Genomic DNA, 25,405 nt, shown 5'->3' on the forward strand with positions numbered 1-25,405 from the left:
ACTAATAAATGTTTAACACGTTAGGTTAGGGGGACTAGTAACTGATTTGTTCTATATGGTTTTCCAGCCCTGTTTATCTAGTGAGGGAGGGTATGAGTTTGCTGTGGGGTCCACGCATCTGAAAGTGAAAAGTGGTTTGGGGAAAAAAACAAAATCACTTTTTCTCATTTCTTAAAATGGAATAATAGAAAACTACAAAGGGGAGCAGAAGAGCACAGCCTGGTTGCATCTATGGGGTCCTTGGCCCTCATCAAGGAATTACTCTGATTTTCATCGTGGGAGTGGGAGAGGTAAACTCATGGTGGATTTTCCCAAGAATTCCAGTAAGGGAGGAGAAAAATCAGTGGTGGATTTATATGAAAGGACAATGGCTTTACCTCAATCACAATTTAGGGAGAGGTGGCCAGTGGGGGCCAGGAATCCTCTGTAGCATTTGTCCTAGGAGTCTGGAAGGAGAGCTGGGGGTGCCCATCCAGAAAAATATGCCCCAGCCTTGGTGCCTGACCGTCCACTAAGATATTTGAGGAAATAAGGCAGGTTCTTGGCCTGGGTCTCAGAACACATTGGAAAGAGGTTGAGCTCTTTGCAGCAAGTTCAGGGGCAGGGAGAGTGTGAGCTGCAGTGGGCCTGTCCTCACAAGCCTAGAAGGGTGGGGTGGGCATGGGGTGGGGGTAGAGGGCTCAGAGTCTAGGGCCTTACGCACACTGTCCTTAAAGAGGTCCGGGAAGCCTGGAGTGCACCTCCGGGCCATGCACACGTGGCCGGTGAGAGGCAGAGAGCAGCCTGTCAGCAGCCCCTTAAACTGTGTTTCAAGAGAAAGTTTTCTGGGGTAGAAAACTAGAGACCTCAGTCTTTCAAATAATCTTCTCCTGGGAAGTGGGTTCCCAGCTCCCAAGGGGAGGGAGTGTGAGTCCTTTGTTTGCCCCCTGCTTGCAGCCCCACCAGCCTCTTACATCCTGCTGACTTGGCAATACCTTATTTTAAACTGGCCTCGTCCTGGCAGAAGGTATACGTGGCAGGCATTTCAATGACCTCCTCCATATTCCTGGCCCAAGGTGGCTTTCTCTGCTGCCTAGCCTGGGGGCGAAGGGATCCATGACTCGACAGCTTTCTCAGGTGAGTCACTGGGAGTGTCTGCCACCATTTCTTTAGAAGAACTGCTGGGACGTTACCTAGGAAGAGCAATTAAGTATCGTAACATTGCTGATTAGGTAAGGCCACGTGTCACTTGAATGACTTCCTACTGTTCCTTGGAAACATTGCAGGGTTATGCCTTTAGGAGGAAAAACAGACAGGGGCTGGTAGTTACTTGCCTGGCAGCTCATTTTACATTCTCTGCTGAGGGTAGGGTTTCCAGCTCCACACTCATCTCAATGCTTTGCACTGTAGATCTGTGGTAAATATTTATGTACTTAGTTCATTAATAGCGAATTAGCTAGTTGATAGCTAAGCAATTCATCTGATCATAGATGCTTTCATTGATTAGGATTATTATTTTTTTTACCCATCAAAGGTCATGGTTTATTAGACAGATAGCCTTACCTGGCTCAAATCACTGAGATCTGTTTTTTTTTTTTTTTTTTTTTTTTTTTAAGTTTGGCTAAATCTCTGCAAATCCATCTCTACCACTGACATAAAAGTTGACATGTTCTTCAAGTTTTGTGAGTTGGCCAATCCATGCAAAACTAAAAATTTACATGGAGAACAACCTTTCCCTAATGTAAATGTCACAGAGAAACAGTCACCATGTTTGAGAGGAACAGCCTTTCTGTTCCTTTCGTATTAGAGCTGAAATGTCGGCAAAACAGAATGCACCTATTCACACTGGCTTTTAAATTGTTTTTTGAACCCACCATGGGTGAGTCAGAGTGCCAGGCTTTTTTGTTAAATAAGCTGGAAACTGGTTGCAACATTCTTTTTGAATGTGTTTTTGACAACCTATTATTTCCAACATTTGAAAGGGGGACTATTTTAAACAAAACACAGCAAAACAAAATGTTTACTTGTAACAACTCTGACTTCATGAGTTAAACTTAGTTGTGTTTAGTACCCTGGTAAATCTTCATTTCCAGTTTACTGATTGTAAATTCAGACTGCCTTGCAAACACCTAAAAGGCTCTGTTTGCTTTTATTTTACATGGAATTCTGAAGCCCTTGAAACCAAAACTGAGCCAGCCCCCCACCTAGGAAAGTTTGGGGGTGGGGGGAACACCACTTTATTATTGAGTGGGAGCCATCTCTTTTCAGTCAGGGTTGGTACCCAGAACCAATTATGCTGGGATCAGAAAGAAAAAGACCTCTGGAGTCCAGTCTTTTTGTTGACATCAACATTCCTTCTTTCTCTTCTTCACTGTCATCTGACATGGCACCATCATCTCTTCCTCGAGCCTCCTCCTGGCCTGAGTTTCAGCCATCACTTGGGACTGAGTGGCTTAGAGTCCCACAATACTCAGCTTCCATGACAACCTCCTTGGGACACTCTGAGGGTGAATGTACCGAGAGTTAAGAATTAACAAATAATTATGATTGCTGAATCACTATATAGATGCTTTTCTTACTTTCTCATACACTGTAAAATAGCCAAAGGGAAATACCTGAAATTACTGAACTGTAATCCACCTGCCTTGATCTTTGATAATGATTATATAACTATATAACCTTTATTTTATAAAAACCTGTGACTGGCCCCACTTATACTCCCTTTTCCTGTTTTACAACTTTATAGTCTTATAATCACAAAGACAACCGCCAATGTTTATTAATGAAGGAACTTGAGTCAGCCCAGAACTAACCCTCCCCAATTCCTAAACTATCTTAGTAGATAAAGCTGATCTAACCAAAATTGGCCTGCGTGACATGCACAGAAGCTTAAACCTTAACCTGTAAGTGACCTTTACCTCATTGTAATGCTAAAAATCATGCCCATCATCATATTAAGGCTGCCATTTTCTTAACATGTAATTGTAATCAATCTGTACCTGCTCAATAATTAGATCATCTCTAATCTTGTAATCTCAAACCATTGTGCTCATTATCCTAAAACCTGCCCATCTTTTTTTTTAAATTCAATTTTATTGGGACATATTCACATACCATGCAGTCATACAAAGCATACATTCAGTTGTTCACAGTATCATTATATATTGTGTTCATCACCAAAATTAATTTTTGAACATTTTCATTACCACACACACAAAAATAATAATAAAAATTAAAGCGAAAAAGAACAATTAAAGTAAGCTACATTTTTACACAATCATCTTCAAGATTCAAGGGTTCTGGGTTGTAGTTTGATAGTTTCAGGTATTTACTTTTAGCTATTCCAATTCATTAGAATCTAAAAAGGGTTGTCTATATTGTGCGTAAGAGTGCCCACCAGAGTGATCTCTCAGCTCCTTTTGGAATCTGACACTGAAACTTATTTTATTTCCTTTCACATCCCCCTTTTCGTCAAGATGTTCTCCATCCCACAATGCTGGGTCTAGATTCCTCTCTGGGAGTCATATTCCATGTTGCCAGGGAGATTTACTACCCTGGGTGTTAAGATCCACGTAGTGGGGAGACCTGCCCACCTTTGAAACTATAAAACTATCAGAGTTCCTACAGTTTGAGAAGACAGATTTTTAAGCTGATATGCCATCTAGTCTCCTGCTTCACACTTAAGGAATAAACTCTTCCTCTCTTTGGAATTCTGGTGTCTCGGGAAATGGTCATTTGCGTGCATGGGCAGAGAAACCCCCCCGCTTTTGATCAGTATCATGAAAGCCCAGAACACTGAAAAGCCTCAAGGAAAATAAAGACACAGAATTAGACCCAGGATTCCATTGACTCATTCCTGCTTCCCTTTCCCAGGTAGACATTTCCACCAGGGATCCAGCACCAAAAAAGTATTAATGTTTCAACAGTAGGAATGAGGAAGAAAAGAGGGGTGTTTCAGTTTGCTAATGCTGCTGGAATGCAAAACATTAGAGATGGATTGGCTTTTATAAAGGGGGTTTATTTGGTTACAAAATTACCATCTTAAGGCCATGAAGTGTCCAAGGTAAGGGGGTACCTTCACTGAAGGATGGCCAATGACGTCCAGAAAACCTCTGTTAGCCGGCAAGGCATGCGGCTGGCATCTGCTCCAGAGTTCTGGTTTCAAAATGGCTTTCTCCTGGGACGTTCCTCTCCAAAATGTCACTCCCAGTTGCTCTTGGGGCATTTGTTCTCTCAGCTTTTCCGGAGCAAAAGTCTGCTTTCAATGGCTGTCTCCAAAATGTCTCTTTGTAAACTGCAGTTCCTCTCTCAGCCCCGGTGTGTTCTTCAAAGTGTCCCTCTCGGCTGTAGGAAGCTCGCTCCTTCTGTCTGAGCTTATATAGTGCTCCAGTAAACTAATCAAGGTCCATGCTGAATGGGTGGGGCCACACCTCCATGGAAATTATCCAGTGAAAGATCTCGCCCACAGTTGAGTGGTCACATCTCCATGGAACAATCCAATCCAAAGTCTCCAACCCAATCGACACCAATATGCTTCCTGCCCACACAAGACTGCATCAAAGATAATGGCATTTTGGGGGACATATACATCCAAACCAGCACAAGGGGAAAGAGAAAAATACAGAAGACCTCTGAGTGGTGGCAAAGTGGTAACTGTTCTAATTTGCTAATGCTGCCAGGATGCAAAACACCAGAAATGGACTGGCTTTTATAAAGGGGGTTTATTTGGTTACAAAGTTACAGTCTTAAGGCCAAAGTGTCCAAGGTAAGTCATCAACAATTGGGTACCTTCACTGGAGGATGGTCACTGGTGTCCGGAAAACCTCTGTTAGCTGGGAAGGCATGTGGCTGGCATCTGCTCCAAAATTCTGGTTTCAAAATGGCTTTCTCCCAGGACTTTCCTCTCTAGGCTGCAGTTCCTCAAAAATGTCACTCTTAGTTGCTCTTGGGGCGTTTTTCCTCTCTTAGCTTCTCCAGAGCAAGAGTCAGCTTTCAACGGCCATCTTCAAACTGTCTCTCATCTGCAGCTCCTCTCAGCTCCTGTGCATTCTTCAAAGTGTCCCTCTTGGCTGTAGCAAGCTCGCTCCTTCTGTCTGAGCTTATATAGTGCTCCAGTAAACTAATCAAGGCCCATACTTCATGGAAGTTATCCAATCAGAGTTATCACCCACAGTTGGGTGCAGCACATTTCCATGGAAACAACCTAATCCAAATGTTCCAACATAATCCCCACTAATATGTCTGCCCCCAGAAGACTGCATCAAAGAACATGGCTTTTTCTGGGGGACATAATATATACAAACGGGTACAGTAACCTTTACACCTTCAGCCATGATGCTCTGGAGACTGGTTCGCCAGTCAATCTAAGTAAAGAACGCCAGCATCCCCTAACTATCTGTAAATCAGTGGCTACGAGGAGGAGGAAGAAGGTCCTATAAGAATTTGCAGTGGTGCCAACTCAAAGTGTTTCGTATTCAGTTATAGTCAACTAAAACCCCAGACATTTGTCACATGAACTGTGATCAGAGTTGTTCTCTAATTGCATACTTATACCATTTATTTTAAAAAATCTGATTACTTTTTTTTTTAGTGACTAGAAATAATTTCTTTTTATCAAGGTAAATTCATATAACATAAAATTTACCATTTTAATGAAAGTGTATACAATTCAATGACTTCTGGCACATTCTCAATGTTGTACAATCAATCATCACTACCATCTGATTACAGAATATTTTCACCACCCCCAGCCCCTGACAACTACTAATCTGCTTTCACTGGCTATGGATTTGCCTATTCTGTACAGTTCATGTAAATGGAATCCTACAGCATATGGCCTTTTGTAGCTAGTTTCTTTCCCAGAACATGTTTTCAAGGTTCCCTGTTGTAGCATGTATCAGCAACTCATTACTATTTATGGCTGAATAATATCCCTTTGTATGGATATGCCACGGTTTTTTAATTCAGTCATTTGTTTCGGACATCTTGGTTGTTTCCACTTTTTGAAAAATCTGATTACTTTTGGTTTTGATTCTAGTTTTCGTTCTAAGCCTGTTGGGACATTATATTATGAAAATGTAATAAACTTGCATTCAACAACTTAATTCTAGAGGTATCTTTCTAGGAGGATGCCGATCCTAGAATTAATAATGCACATACTCTGGAAACAGTTGTTCATCCTAATTTAAATCTAGGCAGGATGGTAAAGAATATCGGACTATAGAATGCCTTACTAGGCCTCCCTGCCAAGTAAACCTATTTTCAGAAAAAGCAAATGAGGTTAGAAATGACTTGCTCTCTTGTGACTCCATGCTAGCTTCATATGCTCACCCTCTTATTTTGTAATTATCAACAACACAACTGGTTACTTAATTTAATTTACTGCAGATATTAGCCGATGCAATCAAACAAGAGAAAACAATTAGAGACATGAAAATTGGAGAAAAAAGTACAGCTATTTCTATTTGCAGGTGATATAGCATAGCCCAAAGTCCCAAAAGAATCAATGAAAAAACCCTGATACAAATAGTAAGAGAATCCAGTAAGGCAGCAGGTTATGAAGTTAACAGAGAAAAACGATTAGTTTTCTCATACACAAACAAAGGCCAGTTGGAAAATATAATGGAAAAGAAGTCCTTATTTATAATATCAACAAAAGTTAAAATCCTAGGAATAAACAAGAAATGGGCAAATCTTATATGAAGAAAAGTGGAAAACACTTCTGAAAGACACACACACATAAAAATATATATATTTAAACAAATAGAAAGACCCAGCATGTTCTTGGATAGGACAGATAAAAAAATGTAGAAATGTTAATTCAACACAAATTAATATATAAATTCAAAGTGATTATAATAAATATACCCACAAGGTTTTTATAGAGCTAGACAAGTAGATTTTCAAGTTTATATGGAAAAATAAAGAAGCAAGTATAGGCAGAGACTCCCTGACACAGAAGAGCAATGAGGATGACCAGCCCTACCAGATATTAAACCACATCACAAAATCTCTATAAACACTGTGACCAATGAAACCAAATATAAAGTCCAGAAATAGACCCAAATAAATAAAGCTATTTGGTATGTAATAAAAGTGGCACTCAAACATTAGTAAAAAGATGGATTTTTTAATAAATGGAGTGGGAACAACTGGAAAGCCATTTGCAAAAAGAGTTAAAATTAGATTCCTATAATTTTAAACTCAAACGTAAAATCTAGTGTAAATCTAATGTAAATGTAAAAATGTAAATCTTAACGTAAATAATGAAACCATACAGAGACTCGGAGAAAACACAGGTGACCTCTATAATCTGGAGAAAGTCTAACTGACTCAAAATCTAGAAGCAATAAAGAAATAATATCATTAAATTTAGCTACCGAAAAAGCTGTATGTCAAAATCATCAGAAGCAAAGTGAGAAAACAAAAGACAAATGGGCAGAAAATATCTGTAACTTATATCACAAAGGACCAATTGTGTCAATATATTAAGAACCAAGAAGAAAAAGACAAAAAAAAATTTTAAAAAATTAAAAAAAGTGAACGAAATTATTGAACAGTTCACAGAGGGTAAAAAAACACACAAACAGAATAAAAGGAAATGTTTTTAGGCACATGAAAGATGTTCAGCCTCACTCATAATAAAATAAATGCTAATTATGCTAATTAAAACTACCCAGAGATAATATCTGTCACCTATCAGATTGGTAAAAATCCAGAAGTTTGACAGTAACACGATTAGCAAAGCTATGAAGAAGCACTCATGCATAGCTGGTTAAGAGTACAAAATGATGCAATCCCCATAGAAGAGAATTAGTTAATAGCTAACAAAAATATATGCTATTCACACTAGTTCTTGCTACTTAGAGTGTGATCTGTGAAGTAGCTGAATCAGTTACTTGGGAGCTTATTAGAAATGCTGAATCTTACTATCCACTCAAACAAAATCTGCATTTTAACAACACCCCTAGTTGATTTGTATGTGCATTAAAATCTGCAAACACTGCATTAGTTTATTCGTAGTAGCAGTATTTGGAACAATAAAAAGATAATAAAACTGGGGTGAAAATGATCAGAGAGAATAAGGGTGGAAGTAAGATATCTCTGAGCATTCCTTTAGGTTCCAGTACTCCAAATATAAAATTAAATAAAAACAGTCACAACTGGGGGATGGGGTGGTGGTTGCTACCGGCATCTCGTGGGTAGAGGCCCCAGGGATGCTGCTAAACGCGGTACAATGTGAAGACACCTCCCGACAACTAACAACTGTTGGATCAAAATGTCAATAGTGCGGGTGAAACCCTGGCTTAGGGTAAGGATGGAGGAGGCAGGAAGTGGTTTGAAGTTTCCAAAACTGAGCTTCTCATTTAAAAACCCTGGACGGTATTTCCCTACCTCCAGTCACCTGATCCCTTTCTGTCCACCAGGACTGTTTTGCCAAAATGGCAGACAGGGTTTCCATGCTCATCCGTAAAATTTGTCAACACCCTGGAGTCTAATTCCTATGGGCGAGAGGAGTCCTGGGGTCACTAAAAACACTTTGCTCGTTTCTCATTTCTGTCCTGCACGGACCGGCACTTTTCTGAAGCCATTATCTCTACAAACACACATGCCCAGGTGGGCGGTGGGTGGGCATGGGCGCACCGAGCCCCCCCCCCCCATCGAAACGCCCCACTGGGCAGGCAGGGCCTTCATCTGACCCCACTCGGTCCGCGATGCCTGGTACGGCAGGGGCTTCCTGTGGCCCAAATGGACCAAATAAATGCAACCAGGACCCACAGGCCCTGCGGTGGTCGGTCGGGCTCCCGGGACTGGGGTCGAGATCCGAGCGCCGTCCCGGGACGCACCGCCTGTCCCCCCACCCCGTGCACCTCCCTCGGTCCCACCCGTCCCGCCCAGTGTTCGTGGGCGGCCTTGGCTGCCGGCACCTTGTCCTCGCCTTCCCGGGCCCGCCCCCGCCCCTCCCCTCCCCCTTCCCGGCCAGTATTTGAGGCCCAGGGCGCCCCTTCTCCGCCACCTCCCCGCAGCTCCGCGCTCTCTCGCCTAGCTCCCCGGCAGCGGCGCCCAGACCGCGGGGTACGTTCCTGGCTCGGGGACCCGCTTCCCCACGGGACTTCCTTGGGTGGTCGCGTTGGAACGGGCTGGAGCCGGGGCGGGGCGGGCTGGCGAAGGAGGGACCCGCAGAGCGCCCGGCGCCGCCCGCGGGGCTCCCAGCCTTTCCTCCTGCTCCTCTCCCGAACGTAGTCCGGGCCGGGAGCCCAGCTGGGCCGCGGAGGAGGGGAGCGCGGGCGAGGGCGGCGTCCGGGCTCGGGTTCCCGTGCGGAGCCCTGCAGTCCATGGGAACGGAGACGCTGCAGGGTGAGCTGTGCATGGCCGCCGGGCCCCGGCGCGTGACGCCGCAGGCCGGCAGGACCCAGGGCGGGCGGGCGTCGCGCTGGAGTTGCAGAAAGAGGAGGGGGCGGCGGCCGCCTCCGGGATGGGAGTGGCGCGGAGCCTCCTGGGCTGCTGCGCGGGGCCCGCCGGCCACAGGGGACCCTCACGCCACCGGGGTCCCCCGCCCGCCCTCTCCCCCTGTCCCCAGGTGACGTTCAGCCCAGGTGACCCCTGGCCGCAGGTTACTCCTGCCTCAGGTGATCTCCGGCCACGGGTGACCCCGCACCCGGAAGCGCGCGGGATCGCGGCGCACGGAGCCGGATGTTGGGAATCCGAGGCTTGGAGGCCGGACGGAGGCCGCGGTGGGCCCCCCAGTGCGTGGGCCTCCCCGCCGGCTCCGGCATTTGCGGAGGAGTCCGGCGAATCCCGCAGCTTTTTCGAGAGCCCTCGGAGCTGCGCAGACAGTCGTGAGGGCCTTTCCAGATCTCGTTACTTTTTGTTTTGTTTTTTTTTTTTCTGTTGAACTCACTGCGGGCAACATAGGACGAGATTTAGTGTCTTCAGGGTTAAGAGGCATGGGGGACGTTTTAGTTATGTTTGGAGTTTGTAGGGGAGATAAAATGGGCATTTAGGTTCCTCCCCCCGCAGTTTTGAAAACTAAAGGATGGAAAATTAATATTCAGACACTGTCAGGGATACCCAGGTGCTAGGGGAAGCTGGGTCAGGTGCGGGCAAGCACTTTTGCTTCCAGGCCTATCGGGGCTGGTGACAGGAATACGGCCGGGGCCACGCTGCCTGCTGCGCCCCCCACCGTGGTTTAGGACTGATGTGGTGTGATGTGACCTTGGTTCTAGGTCCTGGGGTCCCCTGGATGACTGGGGTTAAATAATGGGCGCGGTGACTAACGTGGATCACCGCTATCAGTACCCACGGGGTGTGTGGCAGTAGTTCACGAGGACGCTTGAGTAACTGCATCCCTTGTGACTGTGCCATCACAGAGAAAGGGTGCGATTTAGTTCTTCTTGGACGTGTAAACTGAGTATCTGAAATGATACAGGCCAATGCCCATCTGAGGTATTTTATTACAGTTCAGTGAATTGCAGTTAACTCCAAGTAACAGTGCGGTAGATTGGAATAAAGGAGTCACCGTTCTTTTCTACTTAATGTTAAGGGCCTCTTCCATTTCACCAAGTGTACATTGGGAGGCCCCATAGGGGACCACACACCTTATATTTCCACGTTTTCTGGACTTGGGGTTAGGAAGAGACACCCAAAGAAAAAAAAAATAACATAGTTTTGCCTACCATTTGTTGAATACCCAGTATGTGCCAGGGTTTATCTTATTTAATCCTCCCAGTAAGCCTATAGAGTAAATGGAATCATTCTCCGTTTACGTATTAGGTGAATGATGCTCAGAGAAAACACACAGACACACACACATGCACACATACACTAAATGTTCAAGAAAATACAGGTAGTGACAGAGCGGAAGCCCAAGCCTCCATTCAGCCAATCTTGAAATGGTTAAAATTTATAGGAAATTAGGCATCCTTAGTCCAAGATGGCAAGAGGCACAATTAAATAGCAATATCTTAAATAATTACCAAGACAGTGGAATAAAATCAATTATGAATCTTAATTGGTGATGTTACAGGGGAAAAAGATGCTAGAATAGATTTGCTAGATTTTTTAAAAAATTATATGTATACATATATACCCTTACGTATAACTGTAGTAAAACCTTTAATAATACCCAGTTTTATAATCATGACTAAATATTGACTTTATTTTTAACAGGCACACTGTTTTTAAAGCAGTAAATAATTCAGAAGTATAATGAATTTTTCAGGTGTATATATGTATAATGTATATATGCTGCATGTGTTTATATATGAAGCATGTATATATGAAGGATGCTTTTGGTTATCTTATTTTCTAAGACTAAAGTAGTAAGCTAAAGAAGTAGGTACTTGGAAAGCCATTGTTAGGTCTTTGAGTTTGTAATGGGATTGCCTGTGAAACATGCATTCTTATGACTGGTACTTGCACTGAAGAGATAAAAAAAAGTATTTAACATAAAAACTCACTAGATCGTTTATAATTTTTTTTGACATATGGAATATCTTAGCGAGAGGCAAACTTAAAATTTGAGTGTCTTTTTCTTTTTTTTTTTTTTTTGGATTAGCATCTCTTTAGTCTTTTTATGATTCATTGTTAAGGATTTATATGTTATTCTAAAGTGATAATGGCAACTATTTCACAATTATGGAATAGTGGTGGATTACTTTCAAATTCATATTTCAGGACAAACAAGTAGGATTTTAAAAACTGGTACTCAATGCTTAGGCATCTGTTTCATAGTTGGAAGAGGGACTGGGTGATTGCTGAAAAAATGGCTTTTAAACATTAAAATCTAGTTTTATTCTGTTCACAAAAATAGTTGGCAAAGTTGTGACCATACATATTTATCTCCTTCTCTCATAAAACCCTGCTAAAATGTCAGTCAAATAGCTTTTTAGAGCATTTATACACAAGAACAAAGGAAACAAGAGAGAAGACAAACAGTGGATGAGAGATTCCAGTTGACTTTTGAAGGAGAAGAGTGGATAGGGGAGGGTTAAGTGATTTAGCAGCTTGGAGGAAGACCCCTGCCTCGGACCCTCAACATTGGACCGACCGGCTAGTTACCTGGGAGGCAGGGGTGAGTGCAGGGCATTGGAAGAGTCTGTCCACAGGGCAGTTTGACCCCAGATGCCACCCTCCTCCCTGCCTTACCCACCCACCTCCCAGAAGGTCATGGCCTCACCCCTAGAGGAACTGATGGTTGGAATGCAAGGACACCCCTTCTCCCCAGCCCAGCCCAGGCACTGCAAGGGGGTGCAGAAGGCTCTGGGCTGAAAAAAGAGTGTTTCAGATGAAGTGAAAGCCCTCTCGGTCCCCACCCTGCCTGTTTCCAGAACACCAGTAGCAGGACCAGAGGTTTCCTCCATGTGCTATTTTCTCCAACAGAAAGCTCCTGACCCCTTGATCACACTGCAGACCAGCTGACACGCCCTGCCTGTGTAAACAGAATTTTCCGTCTTTTTATTTTCTGCTCAAGTTTGCACTAATATCCAAGAAAGCCTAAATATGAAAGAGAGAGACCTGAAAAAAAGCAAACACCAACCACAGTACCAAAAAGACCCCAGGGAAAGAGACAATGCAGGGAGTAGAAGAGAACTCGATAAAACTGTCTTCAGTGTTCTCAGAGAATGAATTAGAAGGTTGTAAAGAAAGAACGACAGAGAACAAGAAAGAGTCTTTGGAAATTAAAAATATGACAAGTTAAAAAAAAAAGAGAAAAATTAGAAGATAAAGGCACAGTTATCTTCCAGAAAATGGAACAAAATGTCAGAGCGATGGGAAATGAAGATGAGGGCAGAGCTCTGTGTGCAGAGGCCTCGTGCCTTGGTGGGGTAACAGACGTGTCTGGATATTGATCCCTCCAACTCAGGGTGGCTTGGTGGGGCCTGGGGTGGCTGGAGCTCTTTGTTGGTCACCTCCGCAGAAGCAGCCTTTTCCATCTATGGTGCCATCCAAATATCGTTTTCTGTGTCTGCAATGACAGAAGAATATTGGGAAGAACCAGATGAGGGAGTCAACCCAAGAGTTCTCTTACCTGACTAATAGGGGGTACAGAAAAAGAAAACAGTTGGAGGAAATTCACAAAGAAATGCTTTAAGAAAGTTTCCCAGAGCTGAAAGGGAATTTTGTTGACTTGCTAGGCCTGCCAAGTGTCCAGCAAAATCCATGAGCAGGACCCACAAAAGGACACGTCTTTGTGAAATTCTGGAATATTAGGAATAAGGCTAAGATTTCATAAGCTTCCAGAGAGTGGGAGAGGGGAGAGAAGGTGTGTGTGTGGAGGAACTGGACTTGGAATATCAGATTTCTCAACAGAAAACTGAAGGTCAGAATGAAGCAAAGAAGCAATGCTTCAAAAATCTGGAGGTAAAATGGTTTGCAACCTAGAAAACAGCACCAGCCAAACTATCCATCATGTGTCATGGTAGAAGGAAGACATTTTCAGACATGCAAGAAATCAAAATGTATGTATTCTGTCATAGCAAGCTATCAGATGGTTTGCTCCATCAAAACAAGGGGACAAACCATGAAGTAGGGGGACATTGGGTCCAAAACAAAGGACACTGGTACAAGGCTACTCAGGTGAGACAGCCTTGCAGCATGCTGATGAGCAATGGATCCAACATGAAAGAGGGGAGTAATTTGATAAATAGTGGTTGATGCAACACCTAAATGTAATGAAAGAGAAACCACTCAGATGAAAGCCTCTAAGTGCAGTTATGTTTTAGAAAAGTCATGTGTATTAAGAACTTTAAATGGCAGTCTTATTTACAGCATGATATAGCAGGGACTTAAAAAGAAAAATCTATCCCAGCTTTGTCACTGGCCTGCCTAATAACGGCGGTAGTATTTTTGGCCAGCGCCAGAACTCATATGCTCCCTGAGTATTTGGATTTTGTACTTTACAACACTTCCCCACTAAAAGAAACCAAGAGAGGGGTTGATACCACATCTTTGGATTAGAACATCAAAATGGGCCTGTAAGACCTTGTTGCCATAGAGCAGGGATGTTCCAGATAGGGTAAAAGATAAGTGATTTAAAGAGACTCCCAACTTGAACACCAGGAAAAAAACAGTTGAAATATATTGTTTGTAAAAACAAGTTGGGAGTCCATTCAGATGAGTTAAACAAGATGAGCTTTAAAAAGGCACAAAAGAATTTCAGTAACTGTTTACAGGAAATGCTCTGTGGCGATGCTTCCATTTTTGCTATGTGAAATTTTAGTTATTATAGGAACCCAGGTTAATAAGCTCGGTAGCTACACAAAACAACCTAAAGGCCTAAGCGTTAAACTTGAAGACTGCAAGCCGAATTATATGATAGAATCTGGGTTTTGCAGCCCAGATAGAGGAAAACTCAAATAGTATTTTGTTTCAAGGGGAGACAACAAGAAACCGAAGTCTGGTGTTTGGCCGGAGCCTTGGGAAATGCCAGTGAAGGACTAAAGCTCACACTCCCCTTAACTAGTCAGCTGTGTTTGCCTGTAAAAAGAGGAAGCATAGTTGGGGGAAAGCAGCTGGAACAGCACAGACAGATGTTAGGTGGAAGGTGGGGGTCTGTTAAAATTAATTTAACTCCAGAAAATGATTGAAATAAGTATTATTCTCAGCTTAGGAAGGTATAAAAAGAGACAACAAAAATAAAATAAATTAAACCCATGATATTAACATCTTTGGGCTTGACTTAAGTATAGAAATGCTTTGTAATCATTGTACTGTTTGATGTATTTTTAAAATACATTTGAAAGTCTTAGGAGAGTGCATTGTACTGGATTTCAAAGTCTTGATGTATTAGATTTGCAAGTTCAAATGTTTACAAAGATTTGTGAAATTTGTAAGTTGGCTTTTAAAGGTGCTGACACCATTGAGAAATCTGAGATATTAATCTGTTTAATCAGTGCTTAAATATTTAAGAAAAAAAATCATCTATTTTCTGCATAAGCAGTGTGCTTTAATGTTTGAGAAAAAATAATTTTACTAGATTGACAAACAATAAATTGGCCATTAGCTAAAGTATAATAGTAGGACAAGTTATCCCCTGCTTGTGAAAATTCCTCTTTGGGATTGAAAATCCCATGGACTTCAAAGAACCATGCATTCCCCAGCAGAGATATAGACTGGGGGAGAGAAAAAATGGACCTGGTAGATGGTTCCTTGTGTTTGGGAATATGAATGCATTATTGAAAGGGTTTGACTGATCTATAGGACCTTTGGGAAAACTTTGCCTTTGGTTCATAGAAAAGTAAAGAAATGGAGGTAGAGGGGGAAGCAATAGTAGCAGAAGGAAAAGGTTATATGAAAACAGGAATGCGTTCATAGTACACTACTCGGTTTAGCAGTGAGTAATATTTAATTATAATAAAGCACGCACTGGGTAGGAGAAGGCAAGTGGGGCAAGCTGTATAAGGAGAATTAAATCCTCAGCCCCCAAATAAGAAGGCATAAATAATGTCTAAGATTATCAGACTGAAAAAGGTAGTATTCATGTATTATTAAGAAATATGGAGGTAAATACCAGTACAAAGAATATAAAACCTTGTGAGTGATTGCTTACGGGGAGCTGGAAGGGCTGGGAAGGAGCCGGTTGTATTTTCTATTTCTCAGGATTATATGGTTTTCAGCTGACTACTTGCATATTAATTTCATAAAAAGAAAAATGACCCCCCCCAAATATAGGCATATTGTAAAAAATACGAAAATGCACAAAAATATAAGAAAACATAAAAATTACCCATTACCCAGAAACGTGGTATACAGCATTTCATCCCAATCTATAAATTATGCTTACTTGTACCTTTCTTGCTAATTTACATAGCTAAGATTAAATTGTTTTTATAGAGTTATATCTTTTTTCCATTTAATATTCCCGTGGCATTACTGTGATTTTTGTTTAAAGAATCAGGACCTTCAATGATATCCCATCATGAATGTGACGGAATCTTAACTGGTTCTTTGTTTTGGGGCATTTAAAGATATTTTTTTCTGTAGCATATGAAGTATTTCAGTAGTCTTTATACATAATATTTTTATCCATATTTGTGAGTTTTTCCTTCAGTGCAATTCCTAGAAGTGGAATTTCTGATTCAGAAGGTACGAATGTTTTCATGGCATTTTCTTTCCTTCCTTCCCTTAATTTTTTTTTTTTTTACATAATTCTAATTGACAGTCCAGAAATATTGGTGTTCCAATTTGCAGAGTGTAGGAAGGGATACCCTTCTTACCTTGCCAGCATTGGAAATCAGTGGCTTCTGTACTTGAGAATTTCATGTTTTAAACAGGTATCTTTAATTTGTTCTTCATGCTCTTTATTTTGGAAGGCTGAATACAATAGTGGTAAAGAGTGACTCCAGAGTCCTGTAGACCTGGTTTCCAATTCCGATTCTTCTTCTAGCCCTGTAATCCAAGGATAAGATACTTCACAGCTCAGGCTGTTTCTTTCCTTGTAAAATGCAGAACTTCCCAGGACCTACTTCCAAAGGTTTAAGGAGTACAGGAGATCTTTCAAGAAATGCACTCTTGTAGGATCTAACACAGAGCAGATGCTCAAAAAATGGAATTTATTATTTTTCTTTGAGGTTAAACATTTTAAATATAATTATTAGCTCTTGTTTTTCTTTTTTTGTAAATTTGCTAGGGTCCTTTGTACATGTTTCTACTGGGGTCTGTTTCTCTTACCAGCTTTTTTTTGAGCCCTTTAAATGACATATGAAAGATTTTTTTTGCAACAATGTTTCTCATTTTGTCATCTTTTGGGTTTTTATGGCGTCTTTTTATATACTGACATCAAATATTTTTCATCAAATATATTGAACTTTGTGATTATTTTCAATTATTTTTTATGTTAGGAAGTTCCACTCTATCCCAAGATAAGATACATTTACTAATTTTTAATGATTTTATTTTCTACATTTAAATATTCAATCCATCTGAAGCTAGTTTAATTGTATTGTTTAAGTAATAATGAAAACATAATGTTTTGCAGAAAATCAAGAGATTTCCAACACATTTTCAAGAGTAATCATCTCCTGTTGACTTGTGTTGTTTTTGCTATCTTATTATCTCATTTATAGCAAACACTGCTTCTGACATGTCTTTTATCTGTGCCTTTGAACCACCTGTCTTTCTCCTGTCACACTATGTAAATTATTATAAATGTTAACATTTAATACATCCTGGGTTAATGCAATCTTACTCTTTTATCAAAATTTCCTGATCTCTTCAAGTTCAGAATCATTGTGTTGAGTTATGAAGTATAGAAGTACATAAGATGTGAATCAGAATCACCATGAAATAGAAATTAATTTGGGAAGATTAACAGCTTTACTTATTTGGCCCTTCTACTTAGAAACATTACCCCCCCCCCCCACTATTTTTCAGTACATTAAAATTTTTTTTTTCATAAAGGACTGACATGGGTTATTCCCAAGTTATCTTAAGTTCTTGTTTGTGAAGGGACCCTGTTCTCTGTTTTATCATCTAATTATTTATTTTTGATATATAGGGAACCTAATTTGCTTCGGCATATTTGATTTTGACTCCCAATTCTCATCAGTTTTAAGAGTTTTTCATTGATTCTGTCTGCTCTTGAGGTGGACTAGGAAACAGCTTGCTAATTGTGCTTATTTTGTCTCCCGTCTGATCATTTTACTTCTCATTTTGTTTCATGAATTGTATTTGCCTTAGCCAGAACTATCTAGAACCAGGTTAAATAAACATGTCCTTATCTTGTTCCTGTTGGGGAACAAAGGGGCTGCTTCTAATGTTTTATCACTGAGGATGAAGCAGTTGCACTTTGTCACATAAGGAAGTATAGTTTTCTATTTGATTTAAGGGCCTTTGTGAAGAATGGCAAAGCTATTTCATGATTCACTTTTTTCCGCTATCAGATCATCACCGCATATGTTGGTAAACTTCCAGGGTATCGTTGATTTCTGGTTGATGTTCTTTGTAATTTAGCAATTTTACCTTTAATGGCTATGAGCAGTCATTTTCGGCCAAGAAATGGAATGATATAATTTCACTGTGGCCTTTGAAAATCGAGGTAACGTTTTCTCTTCATTCTGAATGTTAACAGTTGTTGGATATTAGAGATGGAAGTGGTTTCAGATTATCTGGTATATTCCCTTCCTCTTCTAGGAGGAAATGAGGTGATTTGTTTGGAGGCTGGGTCTTTAAACAGTCTCCTTGACTCTCGCCTTTTCCTTTGAATGGCCTGGCTTGGTTTTCCCAGTTCAGTATTTTTTTTTTTAAAGGGTAGATGACCAAAGCTGCTCTATATTGCTGCACTATTGGTCTTTCAGCATTAAATTCCCTTTATGCAATGAAGCACATGTACCCTGATTTCTTCTGGGCCACTCATAGTGGGCTGAGGGCTTTCCAGTTTATTCTGACCCCTTTGGGGGTGTCTTGTGGTGGGGTAGGGGAGGCAGGTTTGCCTTTTTGAGGTCAGTGACATAGAGGCCAATGACCAAAGCAAATCTCTTGAGGGCCACAGCCAGTTTGGAATTTTCACTCAAGGTCGCTGTTCCTTCACCATTTGAGGGGAAAATGTGTGCAGATGGTAACAGAGTCTTGTAGGGGGATAGGGGGAACATGTAGGGCCTTTTCTTGGCCAGTTTAACTGGTAACAAACCTCATAAAGCAGGGGCCACTAAACCTGTCTTTTCTCAGTTCATTGAAGCCGTTTCATCTGCAGCCTCCCCTTTATGGACCAAGCCCTGTTTTATGAGCCCAGTAAACTGTCTTACAGCCAGGCAGCTGAAAGCCTGCAGGTTGACACCTGTTGTATCAGAAACATGTAGGACTGTGCTCTCTTTGGGGTACTTTATCTTTTCTTAATCTTAATTCAGAAGGTCCCTAGATTTACTCCTGTTTTACAGATTGTTTTTCTTAAAATTGATCGGTGAGCAGTTCTTGCTTGTGTAGAATTCAAACAAACCAAATTCGTACACTTTTGCCATAGTCGCATATAGTGGTCACTTTTGTTCATATTTCTGTTCTGAAGACTGCAAGATCCTGAAGTTATTTCAGTATCATCAAAGAATCAGTTTTGTTCAGAAGAATTTTGGTAATGTGTACAGTCTAGTACTTTCTTTAAAAATTAGTAATCTGAGATACAAATGGAAAGTCTCAGCAAATCAGGAGTGCCCCATGTCCCAACTGTTCTCTGTGAATAAAGTGGATTTGAAAACAAAAGGTTTAAACAAAAATGATGAACCAAAGTCAGCAGGTGTTTTACTAAACTAATGTATTGGTTTCCTGCAGCTGCTGTAACAGACTACCACAAACTTTGTGGCTTAAACAGTAAGCGTGTGTTCTCTTAGAGATCTGGCGACCAGAAGTCCAAAATCTGTTTCAGTGTCCAGGTGGCTGTAGGGAAGAATATGTTTCCTTGCCTTTTCCAGATTCTAACACCACATTCCTTGGTTCACGGCCCCTTCCTCCATCTTTGAAGCCAGCAGAATAGCATCTTGCTTCCATCGTCTCATTGCCTTCTTCTTCTGTCAAGTCTTCCTCTGTCTCCCTCTTATAAGGGCCCTTGTGATTACATTTAGAGTAATCCAAAATGATCCCAGATAATCCAAGATAATTTTGCCATGTCAGGATCAACTTGATCAGATCTGCAAATGCTCTTTTGTCATATGATGTAACATCTTCACAGGTTCTGGGAGTTAGGACCTGGGCATGTCTGGGGGCCACTGTTCTGCCGCCCACAGTTAAAATTTAATTGCATGCTTGGTAAAGAAGAGGTTGGTTAATTCTTTAATTAATTTTTGTGTCTTTTTTCCCCCTCTCCTCCTCCAAGAAAATGCCCATTCTTTCTCCCCACTCTCCTCACTCTTTCGGTTTTCACCCACTTCTGAGATGAGTCATTGGGAGTATCTTAGAATGCTAGAATTCTCTGACTGGGGAAATGTTAATTAGATAAATGCTTACAAAAGATGTCAAAGCAAGCACACGCTTTTCCTCTGTACCTGCCCAGCTCTTCTGGAAGTAATGGCTTCTTGAATAGCGGGCGAAAGATAGGACATTGTCACTGGGATTCATCACTTTGCTTCTAGGAACTTCAGGTTCCCCATCAGTACAATAGGGAGTTTTATAACAGGTATCTGTAAAGAACTGTTCTGCTTGAACATTTCATGAATCGGTGGTTATGACCTGCCTATAGAGATGCTCCTGCCCCACCCCGTCAAACCCTGGGGCAGCCAGGGGCCCACTGACAAATGCCCTGGATGCGGGGCTATCGGGAGGTATGCAGCCTGGTTGGTTGCTGACACCCCACTTTAATCTCGAGGTGGAGGTGAGCATGCACCCCGCTGACCATGGCACAAAGTTTTTGTAGCATACACACTATGTGACTCATCTGCCAAGGTCCATCAATGTCTAGAATGGAGGGAGGGTTGGGCCTGTGGAAGCAGGGGGTCCTGGGGACCCCAGCTTAGATGCTGGCTTTGACACATTTGTAGGTTTCCAACATTCCGTGGAGAATTGAGGGTCAAAATGTGCTTTCTTACACCTTTGTATGTAGTTAATCACCTTTTATTTTGAGCTTCAGGTTATCCTTGGAATGGGGTCCTCCGACATTATGAAAACATTCAACCATCTTTTCCTGTATTATTGGTGATTGAATTGATCATATCAAATTATTTTCAAATTATAAAATAATACATATGTCTGCACAGCAAACCAACAATCCAGAGGTGTAAACAAGTGAATAACCCTTTTTCTAATTAAAATTCCATCCCCAAGAACTAACAAGAGTTACCAGCCACCTGTGTACCCTCCACCTTCTCTCCTTGCTCACAAACATTCAGACCACAGAATCGAGTCCTGTAGCTTTATTATTATTTTTTTTTAGAAAAATGGAATCCTATTATAAACATTACTATTGATTTTTTTCACTTAATATTAGAAATGCACAGAATGATTTTGGGGCCTCAAAAGGAAATACTTAAGTGTGTACCTATTTGTTCATTGAACAAAGGCTCAACTACAAGGATCGATAAACAGAGTGAAAATGCAGTAGATGCATAAGCCTAGATTCATGTACATCTAAATTTGCTTCTAAATTCTTTGTTGTAGGCTCGCCATCATGGATACTCTAGCAGAAGCAAATGGCACTTTTGCCTTAAACCTCTTGAAAAAGCTGGGTGAAAACAACTCGCACAATATATTCTTTTCGTCCGTGAGCATCTCGGCGGCACTGGCCATGGTCTCCATGGGGGCGAAGGGAAACACTGCAGCCCAAATAGCCCAGGTACCTGACGCCGTTTCAAGGCAATGCTCAACGTTGTCAGTCTGTTAGTGGAGCTGGTCTTCCACATTTCACATCCCAGAGGAAGTGCTCTGAACGGTCACTCTGCTAGTGTGGTGTTTCAGTTATTTGTTGTTGAGTAACCAACACCCCAAAACTTAATGGTATAAGGTGATTCACCATGTCACAATTCTGTGACTTGGCTGGAGTCACTCTGCAGCCGTGTCCAGCTGGAGGCTCAGCTGGGGGTGTCAGTTCTCATCCCATGGCCTTTCCTCTATGCAGTGCCTCATCCACTGGGGCCTTTCCATGTGGCCTCTCTTTAGCAGGGATGCCTGGACTTCCTTCCAGCATAATAACTGGGTTCCGGGAGGGAGTGTTCCACGAGGATAGGCCTGTGTGTGCAAGCACTTACTAAGCCTCTGTTTGGGTCATTTTGCTAATACCCCATAGGCTACTGCCCATCACCTGGGTAAGTCCACAGTCAAGGTGAGAGGGGCTACAGTAGGGTGTATGTATTGGGTGGTTTAGAGTGATGTACCCTGGAAAAACATGCTCTTAAACTTAATCCAATCCTACTGCTGTGAACCATTGTAAGTAGGACCTGTTGATGGGGTTACTAAAGTTAAGGTATGGCCCAGCCCAGTCAGGATGGGTCTTAATCCTATTTCTGGAGTGCTTTATAAGCAGAATGAAATTTAGACAGAAAGAAAGGCACAGAGGGACAGACCGAAAGCTGAAAGTCAATGGAACCTGAAAGAGAAATCCAGGAGAGGCCGCCATGCACATTGCCATGTGACAGACGAGCCCAGAACCAGGGATCAACAGCAGTCAGGCCCAGAATACTGGTCTTTGGGAAGATAGCATCACCTTGATGATGCCTTGGTTTGCACTTCTCCTAACTAGTAAATTCCCATGAGCCAGTAAATTCCCATTGTTTAAGCCAACCCACTGCTTGTTATTTGCTTGAGCAGCCAAGGAAACTAAAACAAGGACTGAAGGCAGGGCTCACTGGGGCCACCGGTGACGACCCTGGTCTGCCCTCTGGCCCCTAATGACCCACATCCCTCCACAGAAGAAGTACACTCAGCCCCCCCAATACCCTCAAGCCTCACCCCCTATGTAATCAGGCCCAGGCTTGAAGTCCAGGAATAGGTGCTATTGAGGCTCTTCAGATGCAGCTTCTCCATATGTGTCTTAGTTTGCCAGAGCTACATTAACAAGTACCATGAGTTGGTTTGGGCTTGACAACAGGAATGTGTTGGTTCACAGTTTTGAGGCTACAAGAAGTACAAAATCAAGATATTGGCAAGGTTTGCTTTCTCCCAGGAGACTGCAGAGTTCTGGTGCTGGCCGCCAGCAATTCTTGGCTTGTGTCTCTGCCTCCTGGCACATGGCAGTGTCCTCTCTTTTCCCAGTTCTTCCAGTTTCTGCTGACTTCTGGCTTCTTCCTGTGTGGCCTTCTCTGACTCTTGCTTCTAGTTTCTTCTTTTTATGTGGCCTCTAGTGATACAGATTAAGATCTATACTGAATCAGCTGGGCCACACCTTTAGTAAAATGACATCTTCAAAAGGTCCTATTTACAATGGGTTCACACCCACAAGAACATGGCTCAAGATTAAAAATGTGTTTCTTGGGGCACATAATTCAGTCTACCACTATGGTTCCGTGGGTGCGGAGATTTGTGAACTAGGAAGACAAATGATCTGCCCCCATCCATACACAAACATACTCCCAACATGCCGTGGTGAGATGGGACAGGATGACTGCAGTAGATACTCCCATTCAAAAAAGGCAGGTGGGGAACGCAGGAGGCTCATGGCAGCCACTGAATCACAACAATTCCCAAATCCAGCCAGGTACGTGTTGGGCAGGGAACATTCCATGATTAGACCACACTGTGCTTCCTGGGGGTCATTCCTGATCCATTGCCCTTCTTGGTCCTTGGCTTGGTTTTGGTGTTCTTGGCTTAGCTCTCTGCAACTCCTTTCCTTTTCTATCAGCAATGGCCCATGTTGATTGCTAAGTAGCTCTCTCAGCCTGCTTCCTGCCCACAGAAAGTGGGGAACCCAGAGGCTGAGGCGCTTCCTCTTAGTCCAAGCTGCTACAACTCCTTTAAACCTTTACGGGCTTTCTCTATATCAATTTACAATTCATTGTATTATATAAAAGCCACATCCACAATTCTGTTTGAGACAGGACTCTGTATTTTGGGTTGGGAGTCCGGGGATGGTGGGAAAATTGTCCTAAAGATCATCAGAAGCCCTTTGGTCTAAGGGAATCTCTGAGGCTCTGCCTTCATCTTTCTAAGGTTTTAAAGTGCATCTTCATCTTGCTTCTCAGTTGAGTGCTTTGTGTTTGATCTCTGCCCTGAAGCTATTTCTTGCCTTAGAATCATTTGCCAGCTGGAGAAGTTGGGAATAAGAAACATTTTTATTTTATACCCAGTAAGTCCTGGGTTGGAAATATGTCTTTTATTCTGCTTGAAAATGGAACCATTTTTTTCTCCAGCTCCAGTTTCTCCTCTGGTACTTTTTCCGACCCAAGCATCTAAAAGAAACCAATTGGCACGTGCAACAGTATTCTTGGAATTCTCTTTAGGCAGATCCATGCCTTCACTTGGGAAGTTTCCAAGCCCCTTCCACCCACCTCACCTCCCACTCCCATCCCCCGCCATTACTGCACGTGACAGTGTTAGCAGTTCCTTTGCTAATTTGCACCATGAGCCCCCTTTTCTCAGCCTCTTACAGCAATTTCTTTGCTGTCCTTCCAGGCACATATTTTAGGTTTTGTTATGGCAGAACCCACACTACATACAATTGCTGCATGTGTTATCTATTGCTGCAAAACTATGGTTATTTCTCAGCCTCTCTGGGTGGACTGGGGTGTTCTGCCCTACATGGTGCTGGCCAGTTTCACTCCTGCAGCTGTGGCAGCAGCCCATTTCTCTGGATGATCTGAGAAGGCTCCTCCCACAGGTCTGGCCATAGGCTGGGGCCTCAGCTCCCCTGCAAGCAGCTCTCTCGCGGTGGTGTCCCGTGGCCCTTCCACATGGTCTCCAGCAGAGCAGCTTGGGCTTCTTACACTATGGCAGCTGGGTTACAAGAGAATGAAAGTGGAGGCTGCCAGGCCTTTTAAGGACCAGGCCTGGATCAGTGTCTCCCCTGTTGCATTCTGTTGTTCAAGCAAGCCCCAAGGCCAGCCTCCATCCAAGGGAAGGGGAAAGAGACTCCAGCTTTTGCTGTAGGAGGACAGGCCTCTGTAGTAGTGGGAGGACTGGTCTTGTCTGCAGCCAGGTTTGTGGACAGATTGCCACAAATTGAGCATAAATAGCCTGAGGCCTCCTATTAGGGGTTGAGAAAGGGCTTTCTCCTCAAGCCAATACTTGGAGGACTCTGGTTTCCTGCAGGATATGATTCCAGGGAGGCTTAGTAGAGTTGCAGGTAGGGAACCTGGATGGTGGTTTTCAAGACACTTTCCATCTTTAATTGGATTTGTGTTCTTTCAAGCTGTGGGAAGGCTCTGGAAAGTCCTCAGTGCTGAGTTTGGGTTGTACCCACTCCTTAGAAGTCAGGGAATATAAAGAAGTGTATTTATATTCTGCTTTTGCTTTCAGGTCCTTTGTTTAAGCAGAAGCGGAGGCGGAGATGTTCACCAAGGTTTCCAGTCGCTGCTCTCTGAGGTTAACAGAACTGGCACTCAGTACTTGCTTAGGATGGCCAACGGGCTCTTTGGAGAAAAGTCTTGCGATTTCCTCTCGGTAAGTCACACTTGTTGTTTCCCCTGAAAGGGGAGGAAGATTTCACACAGACAGGGCCTGATTCCAGTGCCATCCATTAAGCACATGCAGCTCCTTCAACTCTGCTTCAGATTTGTCTTCTGAAGAATGGGCTTCATAATAAATCCTGTCCAGGCTTCCGTGATGCTCAAGTGAGGTGGTGTTTATAAAAGAACTAACACGGAATGTCACACAATTTGAGGTGAATCGGCCAAAACAAACATGCGGTCAAAATGAATATTTGTAGTCACTGTTTTTCATATGTTGATCATTTTATGTATACTGTGAGACCTGCTCAACTTTTCAAACATGTAAATATTTTGCTTTCTTTAAAATTTATTTTTGGCTATTGACACTGGCTCTATTTGTTAATGCTTTCATGATTTTTTTCTCATTA

General features: G+C 42.4%; 1 protein-coding gene across 4 annotated transcripts in view; it reads left to right on the forward strand.

Moving 5' to 3' along the window:
- SERPINB6 (serpin family B member 6) overlaps nt 1–25,405 on the forward strand; it is a 57,357-nt gene that overhangs the window by 18,096 nt on the left and 13,856 nt on the right. The window contains exons 1-3 of one of the 4 annotated variants that reach the window (XM_037843742.1): nt 8,918–9,054; nt 21,058–21,232; nt 24,847–24,990. In XM_037843742.1, coding sequence (XP_037699670.1) covers nt 21,068–21,232; nt 24,847–24,990 — 309 coding nt within the window. In that variant the 5' untranslated portion in view covers nt 8,918–9,054; nt 21,058–21,067. Of the gene's footprint in view, nt 1–8,917; nt 9,055–9,191; nt 9,337–9,668; nt 9,819–21,057; nt 21,233–24,846; nt 24,991–25,405 lie in introns of those variants that run through there. The other 3 variants (XM_037843743.1, XM_037843740.1, XM_037843741.1) reach the window with 3 other exon arrangements.

This window comes from Choloepus didactylus, chromosome 7, assembly GCF_015220235.1.
Source record: "Choloepus didactylus isolate mChoDid1 chromosome 7, mChoDid1.pri, whole genome shotgun sequence".
NCBI lineage: Eukaryota > Metazoa > Chordata > Mammalia > Pilosa > Megalonychidae > Choloepus > Choloepus didactylus.